Here is a 20,524-nt window from a genome sequence, read left to right on the forward strand (position 1 = left end):
CCATATTAGCAAAATATTCCCGACTTTTAATATCTGCTACCACGGAGCGCAAAACAGATCTCTCTAATATATCAATGATCTGGTTCTGAATGTCATGTGAGAGCCATTTGTAGCCCGAACGTCCCATCCACTCTCCTAGTTCATGCATATCTTGTTTTGAAACTCTTTTTAATAAAAATGTTATCAATACTCATAATTATATACTTAGTATAAGTCATGTGTTTTGCTGTATCTGGTCATAGCCCCCCAAGGTTGCTGGTTTAGCTGTCTCAGCCCCCAAAGTTGATGGTCTAGATGCGAATGTTATTATGTTACCCTGTCTTATTTTGCAAAGCTTTCTTTACTTAATCTGATATTGCTCTGACATTGCAAGACAAAGACGGAATGACTGTGTTGTGGTGGACTTGGAAATTGACAGTGATGGTCAAAAGTTGATCAATCATATACCAGATGGAAATAGGTGGAAGGCTTCTCCTGTTGCTTCACAATAACAGTATTGAGTCGATAATGCCAGAGAGTTGTGTTTATTGTGTGTGAGAGTGGACTCATTTAGAAATACTCGTCTTCTTCCATACCAAATGGTTAGATTCCATGAAAACTGTCAATTACATGGTTCTTGTCAGAGGTATTAATATCTTGAATTGCTCAATGGATCCATTCCACAGTTCAATGTCGTCATCTTCACATGATCAATCCCTAGAGAGACACATTTTTTGTAAATAAAAAAGCAAAATTTCTGTACAAAAACAGTCCATTTCTTGTTCATAAACGGTTAAGTAAAATGAAATTTTGGTGTTATAGCGGTGAAATATTGTATCAAAAGCGGTATATAAAATGACATTTTTGTTTTAAAATTGTGAATATAATCCCAGATTTGATTTGAAAACTGCACTTATTACACAAAATAGGCATATCCTTTCTAATAGCACATTTATGTAGTTACTAGAGTATTAAGTTTATTCCTGTATAGAGGGCTCCATTTTTGCTTCTGAAATATTTACAGCAGAATTGATCAATTTTGCATTAATTGCATATCTCACAGGATAATTCAAACTTCTGAAAGTGGCGCATCAGTAAATATACCGTAAATTTTGTGTTTAAGAGTATTTTGCAGTTTGTTTCATGACATAACTGGGTAGGAGAAAGCACCTCACTCCTTTCAGAAACATGAAAATTAACATTGAAATGTGTTATTTCACATTTTGTAGTTTTGTCCAAAACTAAATATACATGCCTCTAGCAATCCCACGTGAGATTTCACTGTATTGTTGTGTGAAAGTTAACAAGTTAAGAGTTAACCATATTTGATTTATATTTGTTTCATTTTGCACACAGAAAACCTAAGATTGTGGTAAATTAAATAATTTTTTTTGGTAAATGAGACATTTTTAAAATAGATATAGCCAATAACATTACCAGCAAATATAATTACAGAAAAGGTTGGAGCTCTCGTTTTCCGCAAACGTGTTTGTAGTTGTTCCACTGCCACCGAAATTAATAGAACTACTAAAAACAGCTTCACAGAAAACGTCAGCACTAAGTTTCTCTAATTATAACAATAAAAAAGAGGAAGGTAAAGTGTTCCCCTGTGCATAGCACCACGCCATGAAGGCGTATAGGGGGTGTGGGGGTAACGCCCCACACTTTCTTGATCCGGTCGTGATTGGGGGTGATGTGATCAGCATCATGCCCCTGACCACCTTTACCCCACAGGGTTTCCCCCAGGTACCCATGTTATTCGATGCTGGGTGGACACCAGGGCCGCTTCCACCGTTAGAAAAGTTCCCGGATTTGAACCGGCCAGGGATCGAACCCAGGACCTTTAGCATGGTAGTCAGACACGTTACCGATTGAGCCACCGTGGCCACCTAATTATTTCTTACCTAATTTCTCATTCCCCCAAAAAAACAAATTTATTTTTTCTTTCCTTCCCAACTAAGAGAGAGATCTTCATTTGTTGCTTCCTTACTATATTTCAGTGACTTTCATCATTACCAGGTAAGAATGTTAACTTGCATATTTTAGTTGTTCTTCCAGTTAGTGTAGGATCTTCATTCAATAAATTTTAAGTAGGTCCTATTCAGATCCCAACATGAAATTTACATATTTCAATTGGAAAGAAAAGGTTTTCCAACAAAACATGTGTTCGTGGAGCGAGACATTTTCACCAGCCCAGTACACATTGCTATTTTCAATTTACATTTGTTTCTGCATTGTGTAATATAGGGATGGGCCGATATGTAATTTTGGCCGATACCGATAAAGTACCGATATAAAATTTACCGATAACCGATATTCTACCGATCCGATATATAATTAGAAATGGTCCTTGAAGAACATGAAAGGTTCATTGACCTCCTTAACATATGTGTGCTTCAAGGTGACTGCAGTGCAAAAGCAAATTGCATATTTCGACATTTACTTTTTTAGAAAGTAGGGTATGGAGATTATCCATAAAAATTACAACAAAATGGCAGAATTATGCACTAAATTATCATATATTTATTGATATATCGGATCGGTAATTTTACTGATTTGCCTATATCAGCCGATACCGATAGAGTACCGATTAATCAGTCCCATCCCTAGTGTAATACCTGATCCTCCTTCACTGATTTGGATGGAACTTGTCCCTACAGGTAACCTTGATGTTCTCATGTGGTAACATTTATCTTACAAATATCCTTAGGCATGACTATTTAATCAAAATTCATGCTTGTAGCTAAGTATGCACTGTAAATGTATCAAGAAAGATACAGGCTCAGACAGTTTCAGATAGACATGTGCAGATATCTCTCTGGGGTCCAAATTAATCTTGGAAATTATGCCAGCTGCACACATTAATTAACATTGCTGATTTTTTAAGGTTCCGATTTTACCCAAAAAATTAATCTAGGAATATATTTGAGCAAAATTCTGATAAGTTTGTGTTGTATACAGGTCTCGCATTAATGTGCACTCTTACACACTTTGAGTTTGTGACTATTTAAATTTTGACTTTCATGATGCCTAATAATGAACACATGTATTCACAAGATAGAATGAGTCTGTGTGTGTGTGTGTGTAAAAATGCAGTTCATATATCTCCTGGAGTACTGGTTCCAATATACTGCTTGGACTGCATAAGGTAAGATACTGCTGTATATGCATTGACCAGATACATATATGTAAACTACTTACATACATATTTGTGCACATGTTTGTGTGTAAGCATGTGCTCAATTTCTGAGAATGGGCAATTTTTTGTTTCTATTATATATTTTCATATGATGATCACATGCTCATCACTGAAGTATGTCCTAACAGAGAGGCTTCTTTTGTGAACCTTTTTATTAATATGAAATGTGGTGTGCGTGTTCCAAAATTTGAGAAATGATTAATTTTCTTCACAATTTTTAAATTTTAAGATGCTCAAAATAATATTTTTGAATCCTAAAAACTGAAACTTTTGGCAATAAGTAACTGTCAAATTGAATAGCTTAGTCTGAGCACCCTTAACTATGTTGTTACAAATATTCTGAATAGACTTATATTCCTACATTGTTTGTTCTAGCATTTGTATGATTGGTGGGAGTTTTGACAGCATCGGTATAATTTTGAAGTGATACCAACCCTGTTGTAATTGTTAGCGTGTTATATTTGTTCCAAAACACATTCAAATCTGTGAAGAAAGTAGGAAGATGATACAATGAATTGGAATCCATCCATCACTTCTGTCAACTCCCTCTCATACATTTGCTTTTGAGGCAACTGACAAATATCTGCATAATTGCTAGAATATCAGAAGTAAAATCTGGAGATATACGTTTTTAGAAAAAATTATGTTAGTAGTGTCCCGCACCATGTCCGTGCTCGCAATGGTGCCAGGCTCAGGCTGGGTGCTGGTTCGAGTCTCGAATTCTCACGAGATTTCGGCCAGTGTATTGGACCGGTGGCTACCTATCATTGTGAGGAAATTGAGGAGCTACGAAAGAGTATCTTCACCGAAAGAGTATCTTCACCTAGTTATGGAAATTACAGTAACGACTCGGGTTTGTCATGCTGACCACACGTCACTCCGTAACCGGTTAGATGATCTCTCACCTCTGCCGAGGCATGTGAGAGGGAGACCGGCAGTTCGTAGGTGGGCCTTGGGCTGCAAGGGCTGGTGTGTCACGTGTTATTATATATATATTACGTTAATAAATTGTCATACTGCTGGTTTCTACTGCAAATTATTTCTATGCTTAAATTATAATTATACAATAATGCTATGATATACTACTTATGTTTTGTTCATAAGAGTCAAGAAGTGAAATCCAGGGGTCACGGTTATGTTTGTTGTGCATGATTTGGTAAAAATTTCATGGAAGAAAGTAATTAGAAATTAATCTTAGTACCATTTCACCTTTTTGTCTAATACACTGGAACTTTTTAGCTCCTTTCTACTTTCGTATTTTATTCAGGTGGTTCGTTAATGTATTTTTTGTGTACTGCTCTTGTGAAGAATTCTTTCATACAAAGTGTTTAAATTTTTATTTTTTTAATGTAATTTAAATTGCCTAATGTATGAAGACTGGTGTTCCATTTACAATGCAACCCGGAGTTTGGGATAGTACAACTTTTGAACCAGAAGTGGTACACATATTATCCTTATACCAAATTGAAGCCTTGTTCGTGCATATATTTTTAAACCGGGGAAGAATGATTGGGTTTCATTAATGTCCATGCAGTGTTGCCAGATGTAACGGGAAGTGTAAATGAAATGTTTTACAAAGCATGAAAAATGGCACATAACACACATGTACGGACATGCCGTCGGTAATTTGCAGTTTGGTTAGGTGGATTAACTCGGCATCTATGGCAGTGAAGAAAGAAATGTTCATTTCTACCGATAGCCAATCGGATGAGGCGACTTTAAGGAGGAACTCGGAAAATCGTTGTTTTTAGAAATTAAGACTGTGCATTGGCAACACTGCTGGTGTTTCAGTGCCACAAAATGTGTGTTTCGAAACTGTATACATCACGCAATTACTGAAACAATAAAAAAGAAACTTGGAAATTTTCATGAAAAAATAGTGTTACTTAGATGCACCTGGCAACCATGCGTTGAGATTTCATTCCCCCCCCCCCCTGGAAAGAAACAGAGGAAAGGCCAGTCTTGTTCCATTCCTGATGCATCACATGGTTGTTGCCAGGTGCATGTAAGTAACACTATTTTCATGAAAATTTCCAAGTGTCTTTTTTATTGTTTCAGTAATTGCGTGATGTATACAGTTTCGAAACACACCTTTTGTGGCACTGAAACACCAGCAGTGTTGCCAATGGACAGTCTTAATTTCTAAAAACAACTATTTTCCTAGTTCCCCCGTTAAATATGCCTCATCCGATTGGCTATTGGTAGAATTGAACATTTCTTTCTTCACTGCCATAGATGCCGAGCTAATCCACCTAACCAAACTGCAAATTACCGACTGCATGTCCGTACATGTGTGTTATGTGCCATTTTTCATGCTTTGTAAAACATTTCATTTACACTTCCAGTTACATCTGGGAACATGGCGTGGATGCTAATGTAACTCAATCGTTCTTCCCCGGTTTAAAAATATATGCATGAACAAGGCTTCAATTTGGTATAAGGATTATATGTGTACCACTTCTGGTTCAAAAGTTGTACTATCCCAAACTCCGGGTTGCATTGTAAATGGAACACCCTGTAGTATGAAGAAACTTTACTTTGTTCTGCTAATTTTATTTTCCACCTAAGTCAAATGTCAAAAGTAGAGAGAGAGAAAATTATGAAAACTATTACATTTATGTCCAATTGTGGAATATTTAGAAGATTTTTTTTTTAACTCAGCCAAAATCTTAAGTAACCATCTTTCATTCATGTAGTGAGTGAGGTCTTTTATGAACGTGTTTGCTTATTTATTTTGGTTTGAATGACATTTGCAGATGTTGAGTAATTTTAGCATGAAAAGAAAAATCATAAGACAGGTAGTAGCTTTGAAACATTTTTTTTTCTTATCCTGTATAACACAATTACAGGGATAATCCATCTCCTACTGCATTTACATCTCCACCACTACAGCTCTGGCTGCAGGTATTTTGAACTCCATGTTCTTCCTACCAACTGGTTTTACACCTCAATCTCAGCCGAACTCATCTCTACTCATCTCTACCTGAAGCGAATTCCTCCACAATGGCATACGCTGCAACGTGGCAGAAACTCCAGCCTCCTGGCCACTTGAACGTACCCTCCGCTACACACTGTCTCCTCTGCAACTTATCCACAGCTGGATTGACGTTGCCGAAAATTTTGCTTTCGATACAAATTCTGCATCACATGATATCGCAGCTCCTCATCAAATCTACCACTTCTTCTGTCTTCACTCCAGCGTGACGAACACAAATACTGCAGAGCCCAGTAATCTGTTACAAAAAATTATATTTTCCGGTATCCTGTACCGATTATTATTTCTCGCTTGACGTTTCTCGGTAACCAAATTAAAGGATGGACTCGACCGGTCTGTTTAAAGTAAGTACAAGAGGTTCTCAGGAACTGATGTCCTTGTATGCATGCTTCTTATATTCGAAATAATAATTAGTGATTATTTTTTTAACATAAGGTGTAGTATTCATTGTGGGTGCAGGGTACTTATGAATAATGTATGAGTGGAAGAGAAAGTTTATTGAGTATTTATAGTGAGCTTGCAATGTGCTTATTTGTATTTTTTATATATATTTTTTATAGTCTGCCAAGAGAGTTGTGGCAGTTAGTTGGATTGTTAGAAAATAAAGGTGTGTGTTGACTATGTAGATCTCATCTGCTGTCAGAATTTTTCTCTCAGAAAAGTAATGAGAAGTCACTGTGTGTAGAACTCGTGTACATCCCTGGAGTACAATACAGCCAGGAGATGTGGGTGAAATTTTGTATCTCTCCCTTCTCATTGCCAAATGCAGTTTTTGCGTTAAGTGCACAGTATTACCTCTACACTAACAGGGGTGCCACTCCCTCATAGAGTAACGATAATGCTGCTGCCTTGTAATCAAAAATTTCTGGGTTTGATTCCCTGTGTAGGCATGTTGCGCTATGGTTCAGATTCCACTATAAACTTTATATCCAGTCCCAATTAGCTTATCTGAAGTTAACTTAAATAAACTATGAGGAATAGTGACATGGACAGCATCGTAGAGAACATGTCTCTTGTGGTTGCAAAATTATTTTTAAAGTGGGAGTACAATATCCTCACAATTAGATATGCAGTAACCCCCTGGCTTAACGTAATACTCGACTTAGTACATAATAACTGTGCGTAGCTGTCACAAGACATTTTTTTATTTGAAAAGTGTGATTTCAGTTTATTCTTATATTCTTTTATATATTTTTCATACTTTTATAGTTTATATCAGAGTAAATACTGCTGCATGATGTTTCATTTACAAAATAATACTATGTAAATAATATACATATATATACATACATTTAATAATAATAATAAATATTGCAGTTTCTTACAAAGTTACAGTTAAGGAATTCACAAATTCTACTTACGTAAAATTCAAGCTACATAAAGGTTTACGGAATGCATTACTTACCTAACTCGGTGGGTGTTACTGTATAGGCAGTGTACAGGGTGATTCATATAAAATACCAATCGATAGAAGACGATTTAAATAAGTAAGAAAGTAAGTACTTCATCTTGACGACTAAGGCAATATGGGGACAAAAGCTACCAAATCCTGCACAGCTGCGCCCTCTTTTGAGATTGTTGATATGTAAGTCCCACGTCATATGAAACGAAGATGGAGTATTGCAATACATTCCTGTTGAAATAAAACGAGAAAGAAATTGTTAGTTTTATATGAATCACCCTGTATAGATGTCGGTTGGATGAATATGTAGAAGTATGGAGTGATAAATGTTGAAAGCAACTAGAAGAAACAAACATGTGAATCCAAATAGTTGTTTTGTCATGTATAATTCATAAAATGCATAAAAAAGTGACAAATTCTTGAATGTGTGGAGTTAAGGAATTAAGAGCATAGTGCAAGTCATAACTCTCTGATAGCACTGTATGTTGTAATTTCTTGAGACATTATAAAAATGAAACAACCATCTGTGAGAAGCCTAGAATTTGTATAGTGACTAGACCTGCTGTCTGCCCACCCTTATTTTTACACACTCGCACACACAGTAGGGATGTTTCAATTAACACAGCCGACCCCCGTGGCAGAGTGGTTAGCACATCGCGCTGTGATGCCGGGGGTCCCAGGTTTGAATCCTGTCCTGGGCATGTATGTTTGTGAGAGTCCATCCATCATATCATGACTCATCCCCATCTTCGCAAATTGGCCAAAAGTGGCACAAAAAGCAAAGTAAAATAAAGCATATCAATCAATCAATTAAATAAAACACTGAGTACACCTGTCCACACATCATAAAAAGATTAGAGCATTTGTGTGAGGCTTTTTGTAGCATTAGTATGTCTTAACACACTGCGACACAAAATGCACTTTTAGTACGTTTTCTATGGTTTCATGATCTTTCCCAAAAATGTAACGATGACAAACTTAGAAAATCATCATTAGACATAGTTTAATTTATTTTCATGTGTTTCAGTTGGTTTATCTTGTGTTTTTATATAATAATCCTCCATTTATGCAAATTATTGTAGAATTGGATTTGTTCAAGTAAGTGATATGAAATATTCACACAGGTAGAGTGGGTGGAGCAGCAGTGGGAAAAAATAATCAAAATGGCCAATTTCGATAGCATTTGCTACCGTGTTATTATATTGCACATAACAGTCTGTACTCACTTGGTATGTATTTGTTCCAGGGTTTCTTCGGAAGGTAACTCTTATTTGTAAATAATTCACTTTATGTAGCGGTGTGGTGTGGACTTTTCTCCCCTTCAAATTATATGTTCTTAGCTAAAATTTAAGGCCGCGGTGGCTCAGTCGGTAACGCGTCTGACTACCATGCTCAAGGTCCCGGGTTCGATCCCCGGCCGGTTCAAATCCGGGAACTTTTCTAACGGTGGAAGCGGCCCCGGCGCCTACCCAGCGTCGAATAACATGGGTACCTGGGGGAAACCCTGGGGGGTAAAGGCGGTCAGGGGCGTGATGCTGATCACATCACCCCACCCCCACTCACGACCGGATCAAGAAAGTGTGGGGCGTTACCCCCACACCCCCTATACGCCTTCATGGCGTGGTGCTATGCACAGGGGAACACTTTACTTTACTTTTTAGCTAAAATTTAAATCATCTCTTCAGCTTTAAAAAAAAACTTCGCATTTGCCCCCCCCCCAATCTTCTGCACACTTTCATAAATAAAACCATAAATTGTAACTCAGTAAAGAGAATATATTTTGTAATGAAGGTTATGCCTTTTTTTTTCGTTTCTTTTTTTTTTTTTACACCACAATATCTATCTCCAATTGAAGCAAAGTTTCTCACCACTCACATGCTTACATAAATAAACAGCAATGATATGCTTGACTCGTTAGTATATTCCAGTAAATATGTTTAATATGCGAGTCATCTTGCATATCAGCAGTTATAATGCTACATATGATTAACTTCACTATTTTACAATGCCATCTCCTTGTAATGAAGGAGGCCCAGGTTTGATACCCTGTGGAAGCACATATTGGTTTGGATCCCACTTTAAACTGTAGATCCAGTCCCAATTAGCTTTACTGTGCATAAAGTGGACTTAAAACACCAACTCAACAACAACATACTTCCAACTGTACACATCCTTGAGTTTACATTAAGGATTTGCTACATGCGAGAAAATTCTGCAACCAGAATTTCCTCCATTGTGAATGAGTATCACCACACACCACACCTTGTACTGACGAACGTAAATATACATTGTGTCCCACATCCAGCAGTCATACATGTAGCAACACTGGTAATTTGAATTGCAAATGAGCAAAATATGGGTAACCAGAGTAAGTGTAGTGTTACCATATCAGACTGAAATTCAGGGCAATTTACCACAAATACAGAAAAGCACTTTGTAGTATGATACCCCAAAACTGCATTTATTCCTTCCCTTTGACCAAGTTCCATGTGCTGGAATGTTGTTCTTATACCCCTGAACTAACTGATAAATCTATATTTTCAGTGATGGAATTTTGAGTGTTTCCATACCCGGGTTGTGGTTGATTTAGGTTATGTTGTCCATGTGTGTATCCTGTATGTACGAGGGCAAATCGAAAAGTCTTTGTGCCTAATTTTTTTCTAGCTTGTTATAAGTGTTATTACAAAAGCGAGATATAAGAGCGATGCAGTAGGCTTTTCTTGAAACGGCCCTATTGTAACTTCCAATTTCTTCCACGGCATGGCGCAGTTATCAGTTGGCAAAGATGGGTGGAGTGCTCAGGAAGTCCACGCCATATGAACAGAGAAGTGTTATTCGTTTCTTAAACAACGTTCATCATCAAGAAACTTAGGAAGACACCTTGCGGTATCCCAACGAATCGTGAAAAATGTCGTAAACGCTACCATAGGAAATACCAAGTCCAGTGGCAATGTCCTTCAGATGAACACGTCGTTCAGCTTGCACCATTTCATCAACACAAGTAATGTCCGGTGTAAGCGAGGAACCAGGTCGGCCCGATCGCTCATTGTCCTCCACATTTTCCCGTCCATTTTCAAACTCCTTGCACCACCGCTGCACACTTCGCACTGATACACTTGTCCACGTACACTGGCTCCATTTCCCTGTGGATATCTGTGGCTGTTTGTCCTTTGCACCATAAGAAATGAATAACACTTCGCTGCTCATATGGCGTGAACTTCCTGGGCACTCCGGCCATCTTAGCCAACTGATAACAGCGTCATGCCGTGGAAGAAATCGGAAGTTACAATAGGTCCGTTCCAAGACAAGCCTACTGCATTGCTCGTATATCTCGCTTTTGTAATAACACTAGAAAAATAATAGATATGAAGACTTTTCGATTTGCCCTCGTAGCTATAAATCTGAGGGCTGCAATTTTGCAAAGGTCAGATGTGATTTCTCCAAATGTACAGTTTAGTTTAGTATACAATTATATACACAGGAGCAGTTGCAAGAAAATACTTGCAACTTTACTAAACACTCACTCAAGGACTATTTTATGGAATTCATAATAGTTATAATTTCTCTTCAACTTAAACATCTTTTTTTTGTCCTGGCAGCTTGGGTATCCTACTGTAAATATTATGATGGTCATAAGACAAAGTTAGTTTTTCAACACACTCCTGGTACCCAAAGAATGTCCTTAATAAGACAGTTCTTTAATCTGACCATGTGATGTATGAAACTCCATAGCTGAAAATTCTGTCTTGAAATTTGAGTATTGAGTCACGAATGTGTGTGCAGAAAGCAAGTAAAAGTTGCAAATTGTTGTCATCTTTTGTCCAAATATACTCGCCTCTTACATAGAAAGTTTTAAGACGAAATAACCGTTGTCAGAGTCCTCTTATGCAACAAAATTCCAGAGATGTACTTGTTTAATATAGACCATATCTATTTCTAGCCAAACTAAAATTTGCGAATAAATACAGGGTATACACAAAGGAATTGTGCAGTTATAAACGTCAATATGAAAATTATTTTTCAACTTACGTGGTTGCAGCAAACACTGTTCGAGGCGGAAAGGGTCAAGAGTTTTTGATATGCGAATTAAAATTACAATTCTTCAATGTTGGCTCCTCTGGTCACACAACACACATAAACGCGGTAAACAAACTTGTTCCAGACACGGTGTAACATGTCCACTGTAATGTCCTGCACTGCATGCATTATCCGATCATGAAGTTGCTGGATGGATGTTGGCATTGTTTGTGCATAAACCCTATCTTTAATAAACATTGAAGGATTGTAATTTTAACTCTCATATTAAAAACTGGGACAGTTTCCGTATCTGACAGTGTTTGCTGCAACCACGTAAGTTGAAATATAAAATTTTTATTGTTATTTATAACCACATCATTCAATTGTGATACCCTGTATTAGCTAAAATTTCTCCTACAAATTATCTGAATCAACTTGTAATGAAATATAATAAAGTAACAAAATATAACTCCCATATTTAAATGTGCATTTTATTTTTCAAAGCAAAACCAATTGCAGTCTCATGGTTATTTACATATATTAAATAGGTGAATAAGCCATTCAGATTGTTTATGGAGCATGTGCAATTTTGTATCAGATTGGTTATTAGTAGGGAACGGAACTTTAGGTAAATAAATGTTTTTTTCTGCGATAAGATAGAGACCCTAGTTTTTGCCAAAATTCTGATCATAGCCTGATATGTCAACACTGCAAATTTTATTTTACATAAAAACACATATTTTCCAGTTTTCCGTATGCAAATACATATTTTGCGAATTTTCATTTTAAATACATAAAATCTCACATTTACTTCAGCTACCTCGAAATCCACGAAGGAAAAATGTTATTCTCTGCACTTCTCTTTCATATCGAGAGTATTAGGTTTGTTTTGTCTTTGAACACGCTCGCTGGCAGACTTCTGGCACCTTGCCTACGATCCTATTACCACCACTGGATCTAACGCACAAGTGTTAATGTCTAACTGTACAGATATTTTTGGGAAAAACCAAGGTTTTCAAACTTTGTGCCAAATTGCACGTGTTTTGGAAGGTGAAGTAAGAGGAAGTTTTTGAAAACTTTAACGTAAGTGACATTTCGTGCTTCAAATATGCAAGAATTGTTTCTTGTGACCTGGAGCGATCTTTTTCACAATATAAGATGCTTTTTAGAGATAATCGTCACAGATTTACAATGGAGAATTTGGAAAACACTATGGTGATCCACTGCAACTCTTCCAAAAAATAGCTCATTAAGAGGTAAGCATTTAGAAACTGATTTCAGGTGTTTAAAATGCATGTAATATTTTGTTTTCGTTACCAAATGTTTTTTTTTTTTACTTTTGTCACATGTTTTCAAGATTTATGACACACAAAAAAATATTTCTGAGATTTTTAGCACATAAAGTTCCGTTCCCTAGTTATTAGTATTGGTATACTGTATTTTGTATCTGTTACATATATGTATTGGTGTGTGTGTAAGGGGTGATTTGCTAGTAAGGCACGCAAAAGTCAACATCATTTCCACATGCTGCATCCCAGTAACTGCAATGTTCCAGATCAACGAGGCTCTGATATATAGACCTATGGTCAGTATAATCCTCTGTAGGGCCATGTTGCCCCACCCCCTTATATGTGTTAGCACCCCTTTACAGCCTCACCATTTAAATAGGCAAGGAGATTATAGTCCTCGATAGTGATTTTTAAGTACGGTAAGGGGCTGGGTTCTGTATAATGTGATGGGGGCAAAGAACCCACATGTTGGTGCATCCAAAAATATTTTATATCAAATTGAAATGTATATGTATTGGCAAAAAATTCATATTGACACTTAATTCGCATCAGTTCCAGTATAAAAGTGCAGACATGGAGTGGACAACACTTTTTTTTACAGGTTATGGTACAATAGTACACTTGCAGAGTGTGTACCAGTCAAGACATCAACAGGCAGGTCAAGAAATTATGCTTTTGGTCAAGAATGTTTACTATTTTTTATAGTATAGTGAACTTTCATTGTTATATACCTGAACTGGGATTTCGTCAAATTGAATATCTGGAAATTTAAAATTTGTATTGGAATGTGGTTATGATTTGTTCACTTAAGAATTACATTCTTGTATGTCCGCTTGAAGTTTTGTAAAAATATTAAAGAATGTAGCCACTCCCCATCCAGGATGAAGTCTGAACGTTCAATAATAATTATTAAATTAAATTAAAGCAAGTCTAAATATCTTGTTAAGGTACACCTTCAGTTTTCTGTAACCAGCCTTGAGATAGGGGGGTTTTCATTGAATAGATATTTATAATTTTGCAACTATACTTAAGTAGGAGGCGATTAAATATATGTTATCAAAAGGTGGATGGGGGGAAAGGAGAGAGAGGTCAAGAATTTTGGATTTGTTATTTTTGTAGACAGGAAAGGGTACCACATGAAAGCGAATCTGTTTAAAATAGTGTAGGCAATTTACCAGTCACAATTTTCATTCACTTTCTTTAAAGGCAATTTGAGGTTTGTTAATTGAGACAATAATGGCACCAGCATGAGTAAAATTCCACTTCTTAAAATTGCTTGGAATATAAAAAATATCAATGAAAATGCCAATATACGAGGGTAAGTCAAAAATTATCTACACTTTTACCACAACTTTTCTTAGATTGGCCACACTGCCTTCAGGGCTTGGGTGCTATAAGGTTTATACTTTCGTGGTCATGTGGCCGAGGTTTCATCTTAATCGCTCCATTTTTCTTTCTTTTGTTACAGATTAAACGTAGCTGCTCCACTGGCAGTATCCACCAAGGAAGAGCAAAGATCAGTGATCCGATTTCTCTGGTCTGAAGATGTATCAGGAGTTGAAATCCATCACAACACTTTACCACGTAGAATTGTGTATAAGTTGATCGAGAGGTTTAAAAATGGCTGGACAAGCATGAAACACAAGTGTAGGATGCCCATCGACCTCCACCACTGATGGGAAGATTCAACAATCTTGATAGATGATGCTGATGAACTGATGGTCAGTCATCATCCAAAGAGATTATTCTGACATCAACAGATGTACTGAAAGCCTGCAATGAATTTCAGTCCCTGACACACCTTCAGACCAGAAATATAGGATCGCTGATTGGATCACTGATCGTTGCTCTTGGTGCATACTTCCAGTCGAGCAGCCATGTTTAATCTGTAACAAAAGAAAGAAAAATGGAGCGATTAACATCAAACCTCTGTCGCGTGACCACAAAAGTACAACCTTATAGCACCCAAGTGCTGAAGGCAGTGTGGCGAACCTGAGAAAAGGTGTAGCAAAAGTGTAGTTAATTTTTGACTTGCGCTCGTATAAATTGTGATGCTGGTTGATTGATATGGTTTATTTTACTTCACTTTTCTGCCATTTTTGGCTAATTGCAAGAATAAGTTATGATATAAAATTGATGAATTCAGACAAATATTTCCATCTTTGAAGATACGTCTACAATATATTAACTACGTAAAGGTGTATGTGAAGGTTTAAAAACAATGTATTTGTTCTTCTCAGGCATATTACTGTAATTCAAGTATGTTAAACAAAGAATATTGCTTCCTGTGTGCAAAAGACAGTTGCACCAGAGATAAGGTTCTATCAATTCAAAATATGTCCTATCAGAAGCTGATGCAAATCTAATTATGTAGAACAATATTTAGTCGTCTTCAAAACCTGTACTATACTGCATGAGCATGTGTTAAGGTTCGGTACAAGAGAAAAATTTTAAACTTTATCTCACTGAACAGTCAATTCATGTTTCAGGAAATGAAAAACGTTGTTGAATTGGTTCCCAAGGGGATGGTGTCCATTGAAATTAATTGAACAATAGAAATTAGTTTCCTGTAAACTGTGAATGATTGACATGTACAGTGGAATCTCAATTTTACATTTCTCAGGGGATTAAGCTGATGAAAGTAAAATGTGAAATCAGGGAAAACTTTTATAACCTTTTGCTACGTTGGAACCATCAAGATTGAATGTATAATGCACAAAAATGTACAATCCAGGAACATAAAATTGGGGTTCCACTGTACTGCTATCACATATATAGTTATGAGAAATCAGGATTTCAGCTTAATTTTTTACCAATCAGAATTTATGTCTGTTTCTTGTCAAAATGTTCAACTTGTACAAAAATAAATAAAGATAGAAAAGTATTTAATACTGTTGTGTGTGCAGGCAACTATCTTTTTTCAGTGAATGTATACCTTATAGATAAACTCTTTTCCGTTTGATTGCTGCCCTACATAATTCTTTCAATTCATATTTTGTGTGACTCAAATTACATGTGCCGGCCCCCGTGGCAGAGTGGTTAGCACATCGCACTACAACGCCACGGGTCCCAGGTTCGAATCCTGGCCTGGGCATGGATGTTTGCGAGTGTCCATTCATTAATTTCTCATCCCCATCTTCACAAATTAGCCAAAAGTGTCACAAAAGCGAAATGAAGTAAAGCATGCACAATTAATTTTGTGGTGGGATTATGCTTTTCCTTTCATCACAAGAACCAGTGTTGATTTTTTTTTTTTACTTGTACGTCTCTTTTTCTCGGTCGTTAGGCCAATCACAGTGGTGATGATGAAGTATGAGGATGAAATTGATGAAAGGGCACTCACAAAGGTATGCCATAGGACTTGAATGTGGAACCACCTCAAAATGCATTTGTTGATTAGTTTTGTGTATTAATCATTTTACTATTTTAGCCACACATTGTGCTTTTCTTGTTTACATCTGTGTGTTTTACTCCCTTTTCTCCCCAGGAGTGTTCACATTTTTAAAATTAATGTTGCTGTTCTACATGTGAATTGCATTAATGCAAATGAATAATGAAGAAAGAAAGTATGCATATATAATTCCTTATCTGACAAATTAACTACAAGGGAATGTGGTAAAATGCTAAGTTTGTGTGATTTCGGTTATTCTCCTCTCCAGTGGCTCGAAATCCTAAGAAGTACATTATAATAAATGCATAATACGTGAAGAGATGGGAAATTTATTGGCATGATATTGGTATTTGAATGAGTGAAGAAATACATTTCCCTGGGTTGAGTACAAGTTCAATTATTGTTTAGTGCTTTCAATACATTGCAGATATTTTGCCATCCAAGATTTACTTCTTCTGAAACCTTTTTGTGTTTGTCAAATTTGAGATTTGAATTGTAAGATATGTGTGTATACATGTTCTACTAAAATATACTACCTTAAATAAATATAATACTTACATTACAGGTATTTTTTCGCTCAATGCATTCAGTAGGTGTATATCTGTTCTACAATAAATATGCTACCTTAAATAAATATAGTACTTATATTACAGGTATTTTCTCACTCAATGCATAAAGTAGTTGCAAATGTGACATTTCTTTCATATGCTACTGAAATGAATTAGCAACAATTGATTTTTTTATTTTTTTTTCAAACTAAAACTATGTATGTGTTTTTAAGGTACCGTTCTCCAAGACGACGATCTCGAAGCAGATCCAGAAGTCCTCGACATTCACGATCGAACTCCAGGGATAGGAGGTGAGTTACGTTATGTTTTGTGTTGAATATTTTTATTTGTCTTATTGTTTGATTTCTGTCATGATAACATTTGCACAAAATATGAAATTATGTACTGAGAGTGAAGAGTTATGGATTTTAAGTAAATACATGGGAACGTTGTTCGTATATTATTTGTATACATTACAAATTCCAACATTTGTTGTTTTCAATATTAATATTCAATAATATCTGTACTGCTGATATGAGATATTATACCTTCTCATCAGCTAAAAACGTTGAGCTTTTTAAATTAATTTTTATACAGTATTGTCTTTGTCATAGATGACAACCTCCATGATTGGAGTGGTTAGTACAATATGCTGTGATGCAAGGGTCCTGTGTTCAAAAGTCCCAGCCTTGGCATGGATGTCCTTTGTTGAGTGTCCAAGTCCAAATTAGCTAAAAGTGGCAGAAAAGCAACATAAAACTAATTCAGTAGTCAATCAAAATGTTTCTTTGTACCTTGGTCTTCTAGTCTTAAACACCACTGGAATTAAAATACTTGCTACTTCCGTTTTGGTTATTTTACATCACTTCTACTTTTGTTTTAATCCCAGTGATGGGCAGGGGTGCACATCCCCCCTGCCTGCCAAGGCTGGATGCATCATCCCTCAAGAATTGTTCATCATACTCCCCCCCCCCACACAAATATAGTTTGGATAAACAAACAGGCAGTAATTGATTTTTGTTTGTCGATAATTGACTTCCCCCTCTCCCAAAATACGTAATCTTTATACAATGAATACTGACAGCATTTTACACCAGTCAATCATAGCACAAGAACATGCACAAGCAAAACAAATTGTGTCTGAAATCATCCAACACTAAAACTGAAGTCTGTAAATAAAATAAAATATAACTTATTTTTGCTTATGTTCAATGAGTATGTGTTGAGTAATTGACAATGTTTCAAGGACCACTGTCCTCTTCTTCAGGTCCGTTAATCGGCTTAACGGTTGCCCACGAAGCAGGTTTCAGTAATGTGACTGTAGTGTAGCAGTGTCAGTGCAAAGGACTTGACATCGGGTGGTATCTTTCCATACAATGTTTCTTGGACTCGACAGGATTTGGGAATGAAGATAAATTCCATTTTTTAAATATCAAGTTATTGATGGCATTTCTGGGCACTGACACTGCTACACTACAGCCACGTTACTGAAACCTGCAACAAAAAAACTTGGTTAGTTTTCCAACATTTTGGCACCACTTTCACATCTCTACCTTGCATATAGTGGATATGAATAAAGTTTGTAATCAGGGAAATACTTCTGGGATACCCGTTATATATTCTGAAAACATTTTGTGAGATTTCGTATTGAAAGGTACTTGTTCATTTTTATAAATAGCAAGAAATAAATTTGTAGCAAACCAATGATTGGAATCATGATTAATTGCAGGTGGTAATAAAGGTGGTGTATTTATACTGTGGTCAATATGTAGAACATTACAGGTAAGTAAAAGTGTAGGCTGTAAATTGTAGAAGTAATAACATGCTTGATCTCGTACAGATTAGTAGATAACTGCAAGCCAATCTTTCTAAATATACAGATACATTGGTTGGCCAGCAATTACTAATATTATGTAATAAATTGTCCTCCTCCAACTGCGGAATGGCATGGGTTTGAGTCCGTCTGAGTTTTCAGCCTGCGGCAACCCACCATCGTGAGGAAATTGGGGAACTACGAGTGAGTAGCGTAACCTGGTCTGGGAAAACTCCTATGACAGCTGAGGGTTCGACGTGCTGACCCCATTACCGGTTGGAGATCTCTACACCTCTAGATAGAATTGTGGGAGGGGATAGGCCAAGGCCCTTCCAGGGCTGTCGAGCCACGGATTATGTTATGTTATTTAATAAATTACTCCCATTTCTGTTAAGAGTCTCACCTTGAAGCTGATACAGCCACCTTGTAATCAAGAGGTCTGAGATTTGAATGCCAGTTGAGGTGCATCTCACTTCAAACTCTAAATCTAGTTCTGGCGAATTCTCTTTGGATAATGGTTTGGCATGAAATATACTTTCACAAACTTTTTGCCATTCCTATTTACGCATAATTGCGAATGTAAAGAAAAGAACCATACTTCTTTCACTGTTTAAATATATTTTGTAAACGAGGAAATTGTTTAATATAAAACAAAGTGATGTACATTTCACTGGGAATTCCTTTAATTTCTGGAATTATACGTGAATTATTCATGGCGTGGTGCTATGCACAGGGGAGCACTTTACTTTTCACTTTTTATTCGTGAATTATTGCCACTAGGAATTCTGCGGAATTTTTTCCTTAGACATGAAAAATTACAAGTTTTATTAATCCAAATCCCATTGAATTTATACACATTTATTAATGTCCTTAGGCAAGTTTTTCACAGTTCAGTTTTTTTTTATCGAGGAAGGAAAAAAAAAAAGAGAAAGAGTTGCATGAATTCCCTCAATCCGTTTGCTTTGTGACTACCTTTGCAGAACAATCTATGTGGCAGGTGAAATATTATTGCATCGTAAGATATCTTGAAGTTGATTTAATTTATTTATTTATTTATTTATTTATTTATCCTGCGTACAACAGGCATCTGCCCTTTTACAGTGCACAGTAAATGTCTTACATAGGATTTATACACATTAAAATAATATTTATACACATTTCAGATACAAAAAAAATACATATAGGGGTTATATATATCGTCCTTAAACATTACCGTGGATAAAAAATGAATCAAACCTTACACAATTAATAATAATAATATATGTATGGGTATACATATACACATAAAGAAGGTAAAAATAATAATAATAGTAATAATAATAATAAAAAAATTAAAAAATTAAGCAAGAATGTTGTCCATTAAATAGCGTTTATACTCAGAAAATTTAGCATATATGTCCAAGTGTATGCCCCTCTCTAGCCATTCATTATACAAGCTACACATTCTTCGCAGGGGAGCCATTTCTGCGGATTTTGTACGGGTGCGGGAAATTGCAAAGAGTTGCTTTCTTGATCGCAACTTTGGATGGGGGACATAGAAAGCTATTTTTGAAAGCAGAGAGGAAGAATCCAATTTGTCGTTAAGAAGTTTGAAAAGAAAAAGGAGCTGATGTATGGTTCTTCTGTTTGCAAGGGAGGTAATGTGTAATTTAATTAGTAATTCGTTATAAGGTGTCATCTTTGGATATGCACCATCTATCCTAAAAACTATATAGCGAGTGAACTTATTTTGAACTTTTTCAATAAGATCTATTTGTTTACTGCTTTGTGGACTCCACACTATAGATGCGTATTCTAATTTGGGCCTAACATATAGGTTAAATAATGATAACAACGCTTTTTTTTCATTGAATTCTTTTGCAGTTCTCATAATGAACCCCAGTTTTCTATG

The 20,524-nt window shown here is 36.2% G+C and overlaps 1 protein-coding gene across 4 annotated transcripts in view; it reads left to right on the forward strand.

Moving 5' to 3' along the window:
• Positions 1-20,524, forward strand: part of LOC145981607 (RNA-binding protein 1-like) — a 39,000-nt gene that overhangs the window by 9,060 nt on the left and 9,416 nt on the right. Inside the window, exons 4-6 of one of the 4 annotated variants that reach the window (XR_014440976.1) lie at positions 6,028-6,517; positions 17,054-17,131; positions 18,550-18,602. Coding sequence is in view for 2 of the 4 variants with exons in the window: in XM_083114974.1 (XP_082971100.1) it covers positions 17,054-17,131; positions 18,550-18,556 (85 nt within the window). In the remaining 2 variants the exon portion in view is untranslated. The remainder of the gene's footprint in view (positions 1-6,027; positions 6,518-17,053; positions 17,132-18,549; positions 18,603-20,524) is intronic. The other 3 variants (XR_014440975.1, XM_083114974.1, XM_083114975.1) reach the window with 3 other exon arrangements.

Source organism: Lepisma saccharinum, chromosome 29 (assembly GCF_977018435.1).
Source record: "Lepisma saccharinum chromosome 29, izLepSacc3.1, whole genome shotgun sequence".
Lineage (NCBI taxonomy): Eukaryota > Metazoa > Arthropoda > Insecta > Zygentoma > Lepismatidae > Lepisma > Lepisma saccharinum.